A 15,627-nucleotide genomic window follows, 5' to 3' on the forward strand; every position below is an offset into this window, starting at 1 on the left:
TGCTTTGCCTCTTCAGATTCAGAACTTGTACTGTGTACTCTCTCTCTCTCAAACATTTATTTATTTAAATTTTTTATTTATTTGGCTGCAGCGGGTCTTAGTTCTGGCACATAGGCTTAGTTGCTCTGAGGCCTCAGTTCAGTTCAGTTCAGTCACTCCGTCGTGCCCGACTCTTTGCTACCCCTTGAATCGCAGCACGCCAGGCCTCCCTGTCCATCACCAACTCCCGGAGTTCACTCAAACTCACGTCCATCGAGTCGGTGATGCCATCCAGCCATCTCATCCTCTGTCGTCCCCTTCTCCTCCTGCCCCCAATCCCTCCCAGCATCAGGATCTTAGTTCCCTGACCAGGGATCAAACCCATGTTCCCTGCATTGCAAGATGGATTCTAAACCACTGAACCACCAGGGAGGTCCCCTGTGTACTCTCTTTATTATTATTATTTAATTATATATACCTCATTTAAGTATTTTTGGAAACAGGTAGAACATAAATTTTAACCTAAAAACAAAAATAACTTTATTAAGCATGGAATCCATAGTGTAGAATGAACTCGGCTATATGCTCTGCAGCTGCCTCTGAGTCTCTGAATATTGCTTCAAAGACTTGAGCTTTGGTTGCTTTAACTCTTAATCATGGATGGCTTGTATATTTGCAGAGCAGTGCTTTTGTATCTTCAATAAATGGTGGGCTTCAGATAGTAGAAGAAAATAGGCATTTTGTTTAAAATTTTGTCCTTTTATTAAACCCTTCTTTCCATTTCTCAGTAAGCACTTGGTCCTGGTTTTTCCCTACCAGGTTATTTTCCCAGAATGGTTCGATGTTTCCTCTGTTTGACAAATTGTTAGGAAATATATTACCTGGGAATATGTTCAGATAGCTTCTTTTCCTCCTTTTCCTTTACATTATGTGAAGAAATGTTGCAAATGGTTTCATTCCCATTTTATCGGTGAAAAGGTTGAGACAGTGGTCTTCAAGTTCATAGCAAGTTAAGATTTGGGGCCACCTCTAATTATGCCTTTGCCACCGTATTTTTTAAAAGTTAGGTGTCTTTAGTCTCCATTGTGGGTGTTGGGCAGTGGTTTCATTTTCTTATTCACACAAGTGGGCAACCCAAAAATATTCTGGAAAGGGGGGGCATGTCTCTTTTCCTAGTATCCTACCAAGTACTGTAACTTTTCTCTGCCCCCGTATTAGCTAACCTCCTGAGTGCTTCGTGTCATATTCTTGGGTTACAGGTCCCCAGGGATGAACCAATTCACATTTTGAATGTGGCTATCAAAACAGACTGTGACATCGAGGATGACAGTCTAGCAGCTATGTTCCGAGAGTTTACCCAGCAAAACGTAAGTCTTCATGTGGGTGGACACTGGTGATGGCCCCTTTCCTGCAGCCTGTGTGACATATCCACCCTTTTCTCAATTGCTACTTATAAGGCCTTATCACTGACAATGGCTGTGTCTTTGACATAGTTCTGCCTCTAGGGGTAAAATTCCAAAGTGATTTAATAGTGTGAAATACATATCTTTTTTATGTCAAGAAGTATAGAACTTAAGTATTCAAAATGTTTTAAGGAAGAGAAGTATATTGCTGGATCTTTTCCAGAGCTCCAGTCTTGAACTTCACCTGCTGAATTTCCTTTGATGACTTAACCACACATGTCTAGGCCCAAGCTCCCCTCATGCTCCCTCTATGTCTTTCCCTCTCAGCCCTGAAAATATCAGTTATAGTTCCATCCTCCTTTCAATTTTATGTCACTTGGATATCTTGTGTTGACATCACACTCCATAGTCGAGGCCTGAATTCCCATCATTTTCCTTCACATCTTCTGATTCCCACATCCCCCACCAAAAAACTAAACAGGAACAAAAATAACCTCAAGTAACCAAACCCTTTGTGCCCAGTCATTCAGAAATCATTGCCTTCTTTCTCTTGTTTGCAGTCACTTATTCTACCCCTCCCTCCCTGCCCGTTCCTTCCTCCCTTTGCTTCCAGCCCCCTTCTTTTCAGTTTTTAATTCCCACTACCATCTCTCTAGTTTAGACCCCTCCTCACCTCACTGAGACATTGTGACAGGCTTACTTCTGATCCTCACGCATCCCCTCCAGAGAGTCTCCATTCCGCTGACGGGCACAAAGACAGATGTCCACGGTGCCCCCTTGCACTCAGCAGTGATTCTCTCTGACCTTCCGGGCACCTCCTCGTCTTACTGTTTAACATCAGCCTATTAATGAAGGCCCACAGTCTAGCCTTTGCTTTTCCATGAAAAGACCCAGGTCTTTGTCTCATCTACCTTGTCTGCTTGCTCTCTTCAGCTGCCCCTTATCTGGAATGTTTTCTACTTTTCTTCCTTCTTCCTTCCTGTCTCCTGTCTCCCCCTCCCCCTTATTATCTAAATCCTGTTTTAAGAACTGTCTCCAATTTTCCCTCTTTTATGAGGGCTTCTCTGGGTAGCCTTAACTAAGATGTGTTTTCCTCCCTTGGATTTCTAGTTGGTCAGTATAAATTGATTAACAATAATAATACTTTTAATTTTGAAAGCCACCTGTGTAAATTTTTTAACTTACTAACACTTTACTACAATCCCATGGGGTTAGATTAATCAGGAATTATTCCAGCTATACATGTGGGGAAAAGCTCAAGCTCAAAGAGGTTAAAGCCCTTTAATCACCAGTTGGCAGGTGATAGAGAAAAACAACTAGAATTTAAGGCTTTGATACCAGCTCTAGGGGGCACAGATCTAGGCACTTTAATAAATAATACATTCAGATGCTTGTAGTCTAATGTTCAAAATGATCGTCTGTGCCGTATGATAGATGCCAGTGTACCCTTCCTCAGCTGCCCTTCATTACAGTGTGTGCTCTTTGAACAGAAAGCATCTAGCCCGTAGTGCTTGTCTAAAGAACTCAATGGATTTTTTTCTTTTTTGGCCACACCTGGTGGCATGTGGGATCTTAGTTCCCCAACCAGGGATTGAACCCACATCCACTGCATTGGAAACATGGCATCTTAACCACTGGACCATCAGTGATGTCCGAGAGATTTTTAAAAATCCCACAGTGTAAACAATTAGTGCCACAGGTGCTCACATCCTGTCATGCTAATGGTCAGACCAAGGAAAAGATGGTAATTTTGTGCTTAACATGTGTCCTAGCATTTTCCCCACGATGCTTTCACAGCATGTGAACTGGAATGTGGGGCTGTAGTGAGGAAAGGTCCTTCCAGAGAAGTCCAAGTCGGAGGCCGTGCCTGGGAATTTTTCTCCGGAAGAGAAATCTACCTTCTGTCTTGCCCTTGACTTGTGCGTGATCACATAAAATTAACCTGAGACCAGTGACCAAGGAGACGGGGAGAGTCCTAGTATTGTGCTTGGCTGCTGATGTTGGTGCTTGATGAAGTAATCTATCAGAGTTTCTTCCCAGGTTTTGAGCACTAATTCCGCACATTTGATTGTTTCAGCCTCCACTTAGGCTTTTTATTACAATCAGATCAATTGTATGTCAGCACACATTGATTTACAGAGGCAGTTTCTCCTTTTCACTATGTTTATTTGTAACATTAAGTGATGATAAGAAATTTTTCTTTTTTCCTTGACTGGCCTTGTAAACTGAGGCACAGAGAAACCCAGAGTCTTTGCCTGTGGCTGTTCAGTAGGGAAAGGGTAGACTGTGTCAACAGCCCAAGCCTGGAGAAGCTATGCGTCACGTACCGTGCTTACCCAGGAATATTAAACATTTTCACCTACTTGTTTTTAAAAAAATATAAAAAGAAAAGGAAACAAAAACAGTTAAAAAGATGAAGTGATAACTAGTTTTGTTTTTCACTTCATAATCATGCTTCTAGCAGTTTAGAAAAAGTTTTTTTTTTTTAAAGCACACATTAAACTATCAAATAGGTTGATCCAAATTGTCCAAATAATCTTCTAGTCCCAGCATGTCTTTTTTTCTCTCATAGAAATTAGGATCATATATTTGTAAATGACTTGTGGAGGAGATTGAAGCAGCCAGTGTAAATGGAGTTTCTCCAGGTGCTGACGCCTAATCGCTGGGTAATAGCTGTGGACTTGCTGTGAGCCCCGCATTATTACAATGTAATCAGAATCCTGTTGCTCTGCTGTTATTGTTAGCCACTTGTGGAATTTTTAAAGCAATAACAATTTTGATTTTAAATCATGGCATTATTAAAGTTATTTTCTTCCCTTGCCGGAACATAGCTATTGATGCTTATCTTCGAAGGAGTTGGCTGTAGTGGAATTCTTTGTTAGTGACAGAAGAAATGTTTCTATACCTTGGCATACAGAATCAGAGAGCCACCACCGCCCCACCCCACCTTATTATTCCTCCCTCTTCTCCCTCCCCTTCTCCCTCCATGCCTTCCTCCCTTTTTCCCTTCCTTCCTCCCTTTCTTTTCTTATTGTAGTATCAACACTTGCTTATTTACACTTGTGAGTATGATGCCCATACCAATCATTTTTAAATGTAGTTAAACCAAAATTTATTTATATCTGACCTAGGAATTTATTATTAGGAAATTAATTTTTTCTACTTTTGCTTATGCTGTTGATTAGTTTTGTTACTAAAAATTGCCATAATAAAAAATGGAAAAATAAGAGGGAATGGCCCAGGGATGTGCTTATTTATAGGGGGAAGCCAGTTTGGATTTAAAATATATATAGTATCAAGAAAGTTAAGAATTGGTTTATGAATATATCTCTCAGAGTTAAGCGAAGTATATGATCAAAGTAAAGTCCGGATGTGAGTCGTGAAAGTCGGCATAGTTTTTTTCTATTGGTGTTATTCATGTATGTTGTCAGATCATCCAACAAGTGGGACTGCTTTTCTGCTTGTTGCCGGGTAGCCCCTCTTTATTAGGGACCTTTAAGAGCATGTCTTTTACTTAGTTCATTCATCTGTTTCTTTCTCTCTGCCTTTTGAGATAAGTGAGCAGGACAGAATATAGGAAGGCTTAGAGCCCAAGGCCCCAGACTCACAGAAGGAACTGTTTTGAAACTGCTAGTCTCTGTTGACTTCTTTTTTTTTTTTTTTTTTTTACATTTTTTTTTTACCATGGTGTTTTTGTCATTTTATTTATTTTTAATTGAAGGATAATTACAGTATTGGTTTCTGCCATACATCAACATAAATCAGCCATAGGTACACATATGTCCCCTCCCTCTTGAGCCTCCCTCCCACCTCCCACCCCAGCCCATATCGTCTTATTTTTATTTATTTATTTATTTTTTAGGCCATGCCTTGAGGCATGTAGGGTTTCCCTGGTGGCTCAGACTAAAGAAGCTGCCTGCAATGCAGGAGACCCGGGTTCAATCCCTGGGTTGCAAAGATCCCCTGAAGAAGGGAACAGCAACCCACTCCAATATTCTTGCCTGGAGAAAAACCATGGACAGAGGAACCTGGCAGGCTGTAGTCCTTGGGGTTGCAAAGAGTCGAACACAACTGAATGTCTTACACACACACATGAGGCATGTGGGATCTTAGTACCCCAACCAGGGATCAAACCCATGCCCCTGTTTTGGGAGTGTGGAGTCTTAACCACTGACCTCCAAGGAAGTCCCTGTTGACTTCTAATATACTGCTTGCCTATGCCAAGCAGAAATATGAATAATCACTGAATTTAAATGCCCATTAGACATTGTTTTTAACAACTTTTAAACAGAATCCTTTAAAAAATGCCTCCATATAAAATAAGGAGGAAATGTTTTAGAATTGATAAGGTTAGAATTTGTTAGGTTGAATTCCAGGAATGCTGTATCAGATGGTAGGTGATGTCTATAGTCTAAATAACAGTTTAGGACTTAAGTTTTCTGTTTTGTGGAAGTTTCGTATTTTTCCTCTACTGATTTCATTTAGCTTCTGTATCAGTATTGTTCTTCACATTTCAATACATGTCAAACAGTGCAATTTCTATAAGCAGAAAGTGTGTTACTGTCTACCTTGATTTGTATGAGTCCTTAGAGAAGTTAGATGACCCCATATGACCCTTTCTCCTCCACATAGTTCTCTTCCCATTTCATCCAGATCAATATATAAAACCTATTCTGTAAGACTCATTCCCAGGAGCCAGGTTGAGACTTATTTATTTGCAAGTGTGAAGGTGCCGAGTCAAGATATAGATATCCAAAAAGAATGCTTAGCCCACTCAGGGCCTTCTGAGGACTGAATAGGCTAACATTTAGGATGAATGGTGGTCTCATGTATCTTCTGTTTTTACATGTTTGTTTGTAGAAAGCTACCCTGGTTGAACATGGGATCCGACGCCTTACTTTCCTGGTTGCACAAAAGGTATTGGCATGTGAATTATGTACCTCTGTAACATTTCTTACGCTGCTGCTAGAACTTTAAAAGTGAAAAATGGAAGGATAACCATATGCTTACTTGTAGAATTTATGTAAAGAAATAACTGTTTCAGTATAAATTTAATCAAGAAAAGCATTAGTTTGTCATCTCCTTTTACTCAATTCTTTTTAAATTTTATTTCTAATTGCCTTCCGCTTTTTTTCCCCTTCCTTTCTGTCTTTCATTTGAAAGGATTTCAGGAAACAAGTCAACTATGAAGTGGATCAGAGATTTCATGTAAGTAAGAGAAACCATGATGAAAGATCACTTACTGTTTTATCTGTTAGCTGCTGGTTATTTTTAGAAGGGCTGGTCTGATATTTGGTCCCTCTACTTTGAAAAAGTATTAGAATGGATATTCAGGTCTTTTACAGAGTATTCAGACTAAAAGGTTCCCCCCACTTTTTTCCCCATATAATGAATTCTCAGTGTATCTCTGAGAAATAGTTAAGAGTGAGCACATGCATTTTTCCAAATGAATAAAGTAGAAGCAGGCGCTAACTAGTAATTTCTTCTGCGCACACAGCAAATCAGTAATCAAAGACTGCCACTCGTACTTGAGGTCTTGACTTCTACTGAAGATGGATTCAGATTCTATTATTGAGATCTGCCAATTCTGAAGAACAATCATTTATTATTTAAAATGCCTTAACCGAGTCCAAGTTAGTGTTTTTGTCTTACGTTAATTCTACGAGGAGGAAATAAATAAAAATTAAGTTGCTGGTTCTCCCATGTAACCAAATTAACTATTAATATTTATGAGTTTAAAATTTTTATTGAAAAATGTAAATAAGGAGAACTCACTAAATAGCCTGGTATCTGAACCATGGTGTATTTGTGTATGAGCATACTGAGTATCATTATAGCAGAGAGGTCAAAAATCCAGTTTGCAGTCAGGATGTCATTTTCTCAAAGGGCTGAATGTAGTCAAAATATTTCTTTAAAAATTCCTCCTGATATGGTGAAGTAAGATTCCAAAGGATATTTATAAAGTCTTAATGTTTCTGATGAGAATTTTATTTTGTTTTTAGCAATCAAGATAATTAAGTTAGTTTTCAAGCCCTGCTCACTTGTTTGTAGTGAAGGTAACATTTGGGATGCTGGAAAGGACTTCCTAAACCCAAAGACCTGTGTGTGGGTGGCTTTTACTGCCCCTTTGTTTGTTAGGTCTCTAACACTTGCCGTTCTGTTTTCCATTTCACAGTTCACCTTGTTGGTCTAGTCTATAGAGAAACAAGAGAGCCTAGCCTGCAGGCTAAAGAGCTAGGATTTTCTGAAATGCTTTAGGAAATGTTGTGGACTCCACAATTCCCCTGTGTTACTGATGTCAGGAAATCAAGCAGAGTGCAGATATATATCAATCAATAACTGTAGATAGGAGACAGGAGGCAGTGGAGAAGTATGAGGAGCTTAAAGAGAACCCTGGGGCTTTAGGAAGAAAAATCAGGAGCTTAGAGAATAAAATTGATACTTTGGGATAGAGTATGAGAATCTGCGAATAAATACTGTGGCTAGTAGATGCTGATCAGAACTCAGGTAGACATGCCAGAGCCAGGCCCTGGATTTAGAAAAAGTATCAGGCTAGGTTCTTAAGCGCTTATCTGATTTGTTCTTTCATCACTGACTTTGGAATATATGTTATTCTGAGGAGTAATACTGAATTTGTAAAATTGTTTTCCCTTTTCCTTAGAGTCTTCATGTCTATTGCACACTAACTGGTTTTCTATAATCAGCATTCTGTGATAAAACCCTCCACTGAATTTTTTTTTAAAGGCCAAAGCAATTAATTGTCACGGACGTTTTTGGGGGACACTTTCTTATCATTGAATCTACATCTTGTCCTAGAAAACATCTAACAGCTTTGAAACATTTTTTTTTCTCCCTGCTCTCTTAATATTTCCGGATTTCAGTTGAATAGAGACATGTATAAGCAAGATCTGCTTGGAAATGAGCCCAGCAGGTGGTCTTCCCAATCATTCACTGTCCAGTTTCCATTTATAGTGGCAAGAAGTGGGAAACCAGTTAAATTATCGAGTGGCTTGACCTGTCACAAGTGTAGTAAGCGTTGCTTTAGGGTGCGGAGAACATGAAGGTTTGGGTATGGACTGGATTTGCCCTGAAGAATTGGGTGGCAGAGGAGTTGGGGTGTTTTTATGTTAGGCCCCTCAGACATGATTAGCAATTATGCAGCAGGCAAGGGTGACTATTACTGAACTCTGGCCAGGATCTGCCATAGCCAGGAAGCCCTGGCGGGAGTTGTATGAATCTGGGGCTCACCGTCATGGTGCTGCTCCAAGATACTCCGCTGGTGGTGCTTGAAGGACGCCTGGCCTCTGTCGTGCCATCCGACGTGCGATTGCCCCCTAGTTAGTGTAGTGTGAAAAAGAGGAAGCTTTCCGGGACGTTGGTGACGAATCCCTTGATCTCTGCGGCTTCCTGGTAATCCACTGTTATGTATGCAGCCTCCCCTGCTCTACACTATATTATTGAGTAGAAGAGGAGACACGCGCGGGAGAGGGCAAGGAGAGGAGGAAGGTTACCATGTTAGGTTCAAGAACAACATGGCTGGTGTGGAAGGAGGCAGCCATGCTGTTCCATAGTCGTCGTCTCTTGGGCTGCTTCAGGACTAGAACGTTGCCGGGTGGAGGTTCCTAGAGAGTGTGGATATTAGGTGTTTATTCACATGGCAGCAAAGGCTGGAATTATTTCCAATATTGTTTCATCAACACAGTCCCCGGAGATCTGTCCACCAGAATGTCTGCTGATGCCTAAGTGTCTTGGCTCTACATGGAGACCATTCTTCTGAGCAGGCAGTAGTTACCAATGTTAAGGCATCTTGGTGTCTGAGTCTGTTTCCATAACCATCTAATTAAAGCAAATACCCATAATGGGACTTTGACTATCAATGCTTAACATTGATATTTAAACAGAAAGTTTGAGGAAAAGCAAGTCTATCCTTGTAAATATCTTCTTCATATTAAAAAAAAAAATTGAGGCCTTGAAAGCAAAAGAAGACTCTCTGAATTTCTATATTAAGTTGCTGTTCTCCAGTTTTATGGAGTACTAAGTCTCTGTTTGTTTCACGCACATTCAGATCTAGAATTCCAAAAAGTGCAGCAGAAGATGCTATTTAATTCTAACATAAAGTATACTTTAAGAAGCTTTGCATATTTTTTTTCCAGCAAAGTTTTGTTAAGGATGCTAAAATGCGTGTTTCTCAGATCTTTTCTTATACTTGGCTGCCCAAACAGAGCATGAGGTCCAGAAACCATGATGAGATTCTAAATCAGATTTCCACCTGTAGTTTCCTTTTGTTTCTTGTTTATAAGATTTCATGAGATTTTTAAAAATTCTGCTGTAAATCACCTAGGAGATAATTGCAGTTTTACTGATTTTTATGTGAGTGACTCCCACTTTAAATGTTTTGGATTGTTTTCGCCTGAAGGAAGAGCCCACTATCGAAAACAGTTATCATGGTTAGTAGTTCATTTCTTTAAAAAAAAAAACTGATATGTCAATTATATCTCAATAAAGCTAGAAAAAATTGGCAGTTCTGTTTGCTAGTGGATCAACTATTAGTTTTTCAGAAGGTTTGGTTTGAGTTTTTGTTTTAATTACAGTCTATATAATTAGTTCTCAGCATGTTGAGGTAAAAGAGAATTGCACCAGCAAGCTTCCAATTTCTTCATCTCATTAGGTTTTTAACACGATTATTAGTATCATAATCAGCTATGATGTTTTCTGTTGCAGGTTTTCACATTCTCTGATTTGCAGGGTGTCTTGATTGGCTAATTTAGGCAAATTATTTTGATTGTCTTGATGATGGTTGGCTGATTAGAACACAGCAGGGGTATAATTTCTTCCAGAGAAATGTTGCATTCTTTTGTTTTTTGGTACCAGAACACTAAGAGGGTTTTTCTTTGTGTACATTCAATTATGATATTTGCCCATAACACTAGTAGAATGCCTAGAAAGCAATTACATTAGTGACGGAGTAAGCTTGAATGCCGTTAGTGGAAAAATTGGCTGTATGAGGATGCGGTAGGATGAAGGAATTTACTAAAACTATAATCAGACTTTGGGATTTCTTCTTTTCTGTGTTTTCTGTATTTCTGTGACTTTTGAGTGAAAAAAAAAAGCAATTTTCTACAAAAGTCTTTCCCTGTCTTAGAGAATTGCTCATTAATCCTGGTTTACCATTGCATGGAAGTTCGTGCCATCTCCTATTCTAAATGCTTTGTGCTTAGTGAGGACTTCACTGTGGAACTAAAAATTTACTCAAAAGTTTAAGAACATTTGTTTATGTCATCTCATCTTTTGCGTAAATGGTATACTAAGTAACTGTTTTAGGTTAACGAATTAAAGTTAAGAAGAAATTGAAGAATATGTGATTAAAAGATTGTATCATTACTTTCCTTTACTTTTCTTTCAGAAAAATCTCATGGAAGGACTTTGTTACCCTTCTTTTTTGACTCATGTTACTTTTTAGCTAATGCTCTGAAAGCCATACCTCTTGAGAATAAAACCAAAACTAGACTGTATAAAGCCCGGAGCATGAAATCTACTGACAATTCAGCTCAATATCTTCCTGCTTAACCTTGAAGTCATCCCCATGCTCTTCACTGTCGTTCAGGGGAATTAGAGAATTATTTAGGACAAAACATCATCAGTAAAAGATCAGTGCTGTGTAAAATCCACTTTCAAAGGGCTTTTGAAGACCCACGCCTGGACAAGTGGTTTGCTGGCCTTGCTAAACAAGCTCCTAGAAGCTGTTTTTCAGTTAAAATGCCAAGGAAAATGTAAAAAGATTTATTAACTGAGCAAGTTATAGTTAAAGTGAAGTGTAAGACCTATGGAAGGTATTCAAGAAGTTTTCCATAAATTTAAGAACCATGAATTTTGCCTTTTTTTTTTTTTTTTTTCCTTTTTTTCCTGAAAGCCTTAATTTCAGTTTCTGGGCTTTTTGGTTTTTGTCTCAAAAACAAGCATGTTCTTGAAAGAGAAGTCCTCTAAATAAGGAATTTGGATTAAAAAGAAGAATAGATAGTTAACATCCTATACTTGCTAGGTAGAGATGAAATGGCATGGGCTCTAGCCTTAGACCCAGGTTCATGTTCCAGGGTCATAATAATTGGGATTGACATATATACACTAACAATACTATGTATAAAACAGATAACTAATGAGAACCTACTCTATAGCACAGGGAACTCTCCTCAGTGCTCTGTGCTGAACTGAATGGAAAGGAATTCCAAAAAAGAGGGGATATATGTATATGTACAACTGATTCACTGCCATACAGTGGAAACTAACACAATATTGCATAGCAACTCTACAACAATAAAAACTTACTTTAAAAAAAAAAAGCAGTACTCTTCCAGAGAGGTTGTTGAGAACATTCGACGGTCAGCACATGAGAGCACCTGCCACCCGCAAGGCTTTCAGTTCATGTTTCCTTCATGGTTCCTGAAGTTCATTGACGGGTATTTAGGCAGCTAGTCCTGGTCTCTGTGCCTTGTACCCATAAGTGTTTGATTACATTGCACTCATTATGAAGAAGATGCCTTAATGAGACCTCCTATGGAGGCAAATAGTAATGACTTGATTACAACACTGCCAGTAGAGCTTCCCATCCGAGAAACAGGGGTATTTGGTGTTAATAAGTTAAATTTCAGAAACTAATGGACTCTGCTAATTGAATTCATCTTTGTTAATTAATAAGGTTCTAGTAAATTGGTTGCTTTCTTGGGTAATGCCCTGCAAAAGAGCAGTAAGACCTAATGATTGCATGTTCACTAGCTCCACCCTGTTCTTTCCTAGACGTAGAGGGCTACTGACCAAAGTAACATCTCACACTTTTCTTTGTCTTGAAATGTTATTGTTTAAACCTTTGAAATTATCAACTTGAGAGTGAATGAGGGGGGAAAAAAGCGTGGATTGGGGATGCTATATTCTCTGGTGAGTTTACACTTTGAGTTTCTTAAGGAGAAACTTGGGAAATCAATCCAGTAACTACTATTGCAGTGCTTCAGTATAAGGATGCGTTGGTCTTATGTGCCAGTTTCTGCCATGGGTAGCAGCCAAGAAGACGTTTTCCACTTGGGAGATGAAAAAATACCATTTTTCACCCTAGAAGAGGGTAGCTATTAGTTGGGTTAGTATCGTAGTGGTTCTCAAATTTGTAAGTGGGGTCAAAGTGACGGTTACCCAGAGGATCATTCATTTTCTCCAGACTAAGCTTAGGTAAGGATCGTGTTTTCTAGGCAACTGTCTTCTGGATGCTTGACTGTTTCTCTACCATGTGTTTATCCCCAAAGAGTCATATCTATGAAAGACTGACACATTTTCCCTCCTTCTTTAATGCAGAGAGAATTTCCTAAATTTTTCACGTTCCGAGCAAGGGATAAGGTAAGGACTGATTTTTTTTCCTCTTTTTTTTAAAAAAAAAATCTTTGTTTTTTCCTTAAAAGCCCAAGAGTAGTATATCTGTGCCATATGTTCTTACCATCTTCTTTCTCTGATTGAACTTATACTTCCCTTTGTCTTACATATATCTTCGAACTAAACAAAGTTCCCTTCCAAAAGAGTTTGGTTCAGGAAACACTGTAATGTCCTGACCTACCGAAGACAGTGATAACTTTCAAAATCATCCGTTAGGATAATCCTAATGATGTAATATGAAAGGACTACTATAGTTACTGGATTATTCTCGTCACCCACAGACAGTTCATTTATCAAGGCTTGTTTATGTGCATTTTTCAATTTTAAAATATAGAATTTCAGACCACATTAATTTCTTCTTATTACTAGCTTATGTTTTTGGCTTTCTCTCTCCATTTACTCTATGGAGATGTACTCTAAACATGTCTGGCTTCAGCAAAACATACAGTAAATGTAAATGCAACTTTAAAGAAGAAATATGAATAATTATGCATGGATACAGGATATTCCATAGCCAAATACCTATTTTTAAATATTATATAACATTTGTTTTCCTGTGTCCTTTTTCAGTCTGCCAGAAATGGTAAGAGTATGAGACATGGATCCTGCCCATACGTGTTTTAGATTAGTTGGATAAAACTAAAACACTGGTATGTGAAGTAGATAGTAATGTGATGTAGTTCGGTTAATTGTTAAAAAAATGAACTATGAAGGCTTTAAATGCTAGAGGAGTTCTGAGGGACTAGGTGGGGGGTTTTTGTTTGTTTTTAATGGAGAGCGTCACCAGTTGTAAAAGTATAAATGATGAAAGCTTACAAAGTAAACAGGGCCTCTAGTGCCTAATCTTGCGTCAGTTATTGCAGTTTCCTTGTATGTAGCTCCTCTTTTTTCCCCTTTGGTTCATTGGCACAACGTGGCTCATGTTTCTTTTTTAAGCATTTCTTTTATATACAATTTCATAATATAATTTTGTAACTGCCTCTTGTAAACTGTTCTTTCCTCCAATTCTTGTATTCAGTTTGAGGAAGATCGTATCTATCGTCACCTGGAGCCTGCCCTAGCTTTCCAGTTAGAGCTGAACCGGATGAGAAATTTTGACCTTACTGCCATCCCATGTGCCAATCACAAGATGCACTTGTATCTCGGGGCAGCCAAGGTGGAAGTGGGCACAGAAGTGACAGACTACAGGTTCTTTGTTCGTGCAATCATCAGGCATTCTGATCTGGTCACCAAGGTGGGTGCTGTACTTTCTTCTCTTTTTTTCTTGGGCCGGGGTGCTATGCCTCTCGGCTTGCAGTATGTCAGTTCCCTGACCAGGGATCGAACCTGTGCCCACTGTAGTGGAAGCACAGGGTCCTAACCGCTGGGCCACCAGAGAAGACCCCGGGTGCTGTACTTTAATGGAAAGTTATCTCTGAGGGAAGGGACAGAGACACAGCCATGATTCAAAATCAGGTTTTCCTCCTGAATCAAGGCTCTTGTTCTCTTTCATCCTATTGTCCAATATCCACCAGAAGCCTAAGAGTCACTTCTCTAACAGAGGTAAATATTCCGTGCAATTAAGGGCTTTTTTCCCCTTTCATTTGATTTTTCTTGGTAATGGAAGCATGATAGTACTTGCTTGAGAAAAGGAAAACCATGCGAACAGAAAAACCACAGGGAAGTTTGGATGATGATAGAGGATAAAATGAAAAGGTAAAGATGACTCCGTGGTAAACCTGTCTAAAAGTGGGGATAGTTTCTGTACACAGCTGGTGTGTGACTTGTTCCTGCATCCCATAACCATAACCTTTCTGCGACTTTTCCTTTCTAAACAGATTTCCTTTCTATGCTACTCTGTCTGGCAGTTCTGACCCTACTAGGGTTGCAGCTCTAGGGGTGCCCAGGATCTCCACTTATTGTAAGAAAATGGTACTGAACAGGCAGGAGGAAGGGCTGGTGGGAACTCTTTATCTGACCCTTGCTAGCCCCTGTTGCCTGTGGTCTTTGGGTTGACCCCAGGAAGAAAGATAAATAGCATCTACATAAAAGCCTTATGACTTGTTGGGTTGGCCAAAACCCAAACAAATTTTTTGGCCAACCCTATAAAACATTAATGTTGATGGTGATTTTCTTTCCTGCATAGGAAGCTTCCTTCGAATATCTACAAAATGAAGGGGAGCGGCTCCTCCTGGAAGCCATGGATGAGTTGGAAGTCGCCTTTAATAATACAAATGTCCGGACTGACTGCAACCACATCTTCCTCAACTTTGTTCCTACAGTCATCATGGACCCATCGAAGGTACATTTCTCTGTAGCTTTGCACCCAGCACCTGCCAACACAGCAGAGTCATTCTTATTTGTTTGCACTTGGACCTGGAAACAGGTACTTTCTTGGTCAGGTGACTGAACCCTTGATCTTTAAAGTTTACAGAATACTTCTAGGACTGGCTTTCTGGGATGATATCAAAAATTTGATATAACCATTGAAAGCATACCTCAAAACTGAAGGTGTCTCTTTGTTCTACTATGAAGCTTTACTTCTCCACTACCTGCCTTTGAATTTCTGCTGAAAAGCATGTGATGGTGTCTGACTCCCTTGCTATAGTGATCTCTGAGTAAATAACCTTTAAACACAGCGATTTAAAAATTTTTAAAGCAATCATAATTTACCATGAGACTTAGCTGTGAGTAGAAATTTCATAATCATACATTTTAATTTATGTTTTTAACTTATAATTATGTTTAATTTACATTAATACATACATTTTAATGTAATCATTAAATATTAACTCATAGTTTTGTTTGCTTTCATGGATATAATTTAAAAGTATATCTAGTCCATTGTATTGCA

General features: G+C 39.1%; 1 protein-coding gene across 7 annotated transcripts in view; it reads left to right on the forward strand.

The window, feature by feature from the left end:
* The window catches only part of ACACA (acetyl-CoA carboxylase alpha), a 288,741-nt gene that overhangs the window by 173,718 nt on the left and 99,396 nt on the right, over positions 1–15,627 (forward strand). For all 7 annotated transcript variants that reach the window (XM_025281124.3, XM_044939574.2, XM_044939575.2 and 4 more), the window contains 6 exons: positions 1,239–1,346; positions 6,243–6,299; positions 6,546–6,590; positions 12,720–12,761; positions 13,813–14,028; positions 14,920–15,075. In XM_025281124.3, coding sequence (XP_025136909.1) covers positions 1,239–1,346; positions 6,243–6,299; positions 6,546–6,590; positions 12,720–12,761; positions 13,813–14,028; positions 14,920–15,075 — 624 coding nt within the window. The remainder of the gene's footprint in view (positions 1–1,238; positions 1,347–6,242; positions 6,300–6,545; positions 6,591–12,719; positions 12,762–13,812; positions 14,029–14,919; positions 15,076–15,627) is intronic.

This window comes from Bubalus bubalis, chromosome 3 (assembly GCF_019923935.1).
Source record: "Bubalus bubalis isolate 160015118507 breed Murrah chromosome 3, NDDB_SH_1, whole genome shotgun sequence".
In the NCBI taxonomy this organism is placed as follows: domain Eukaryota; kingdom Metazoa; phylum Chordata; class Mammalia; order Artiodactyla; family Bovidae; genus Bubalus; species Bubalus bubalis.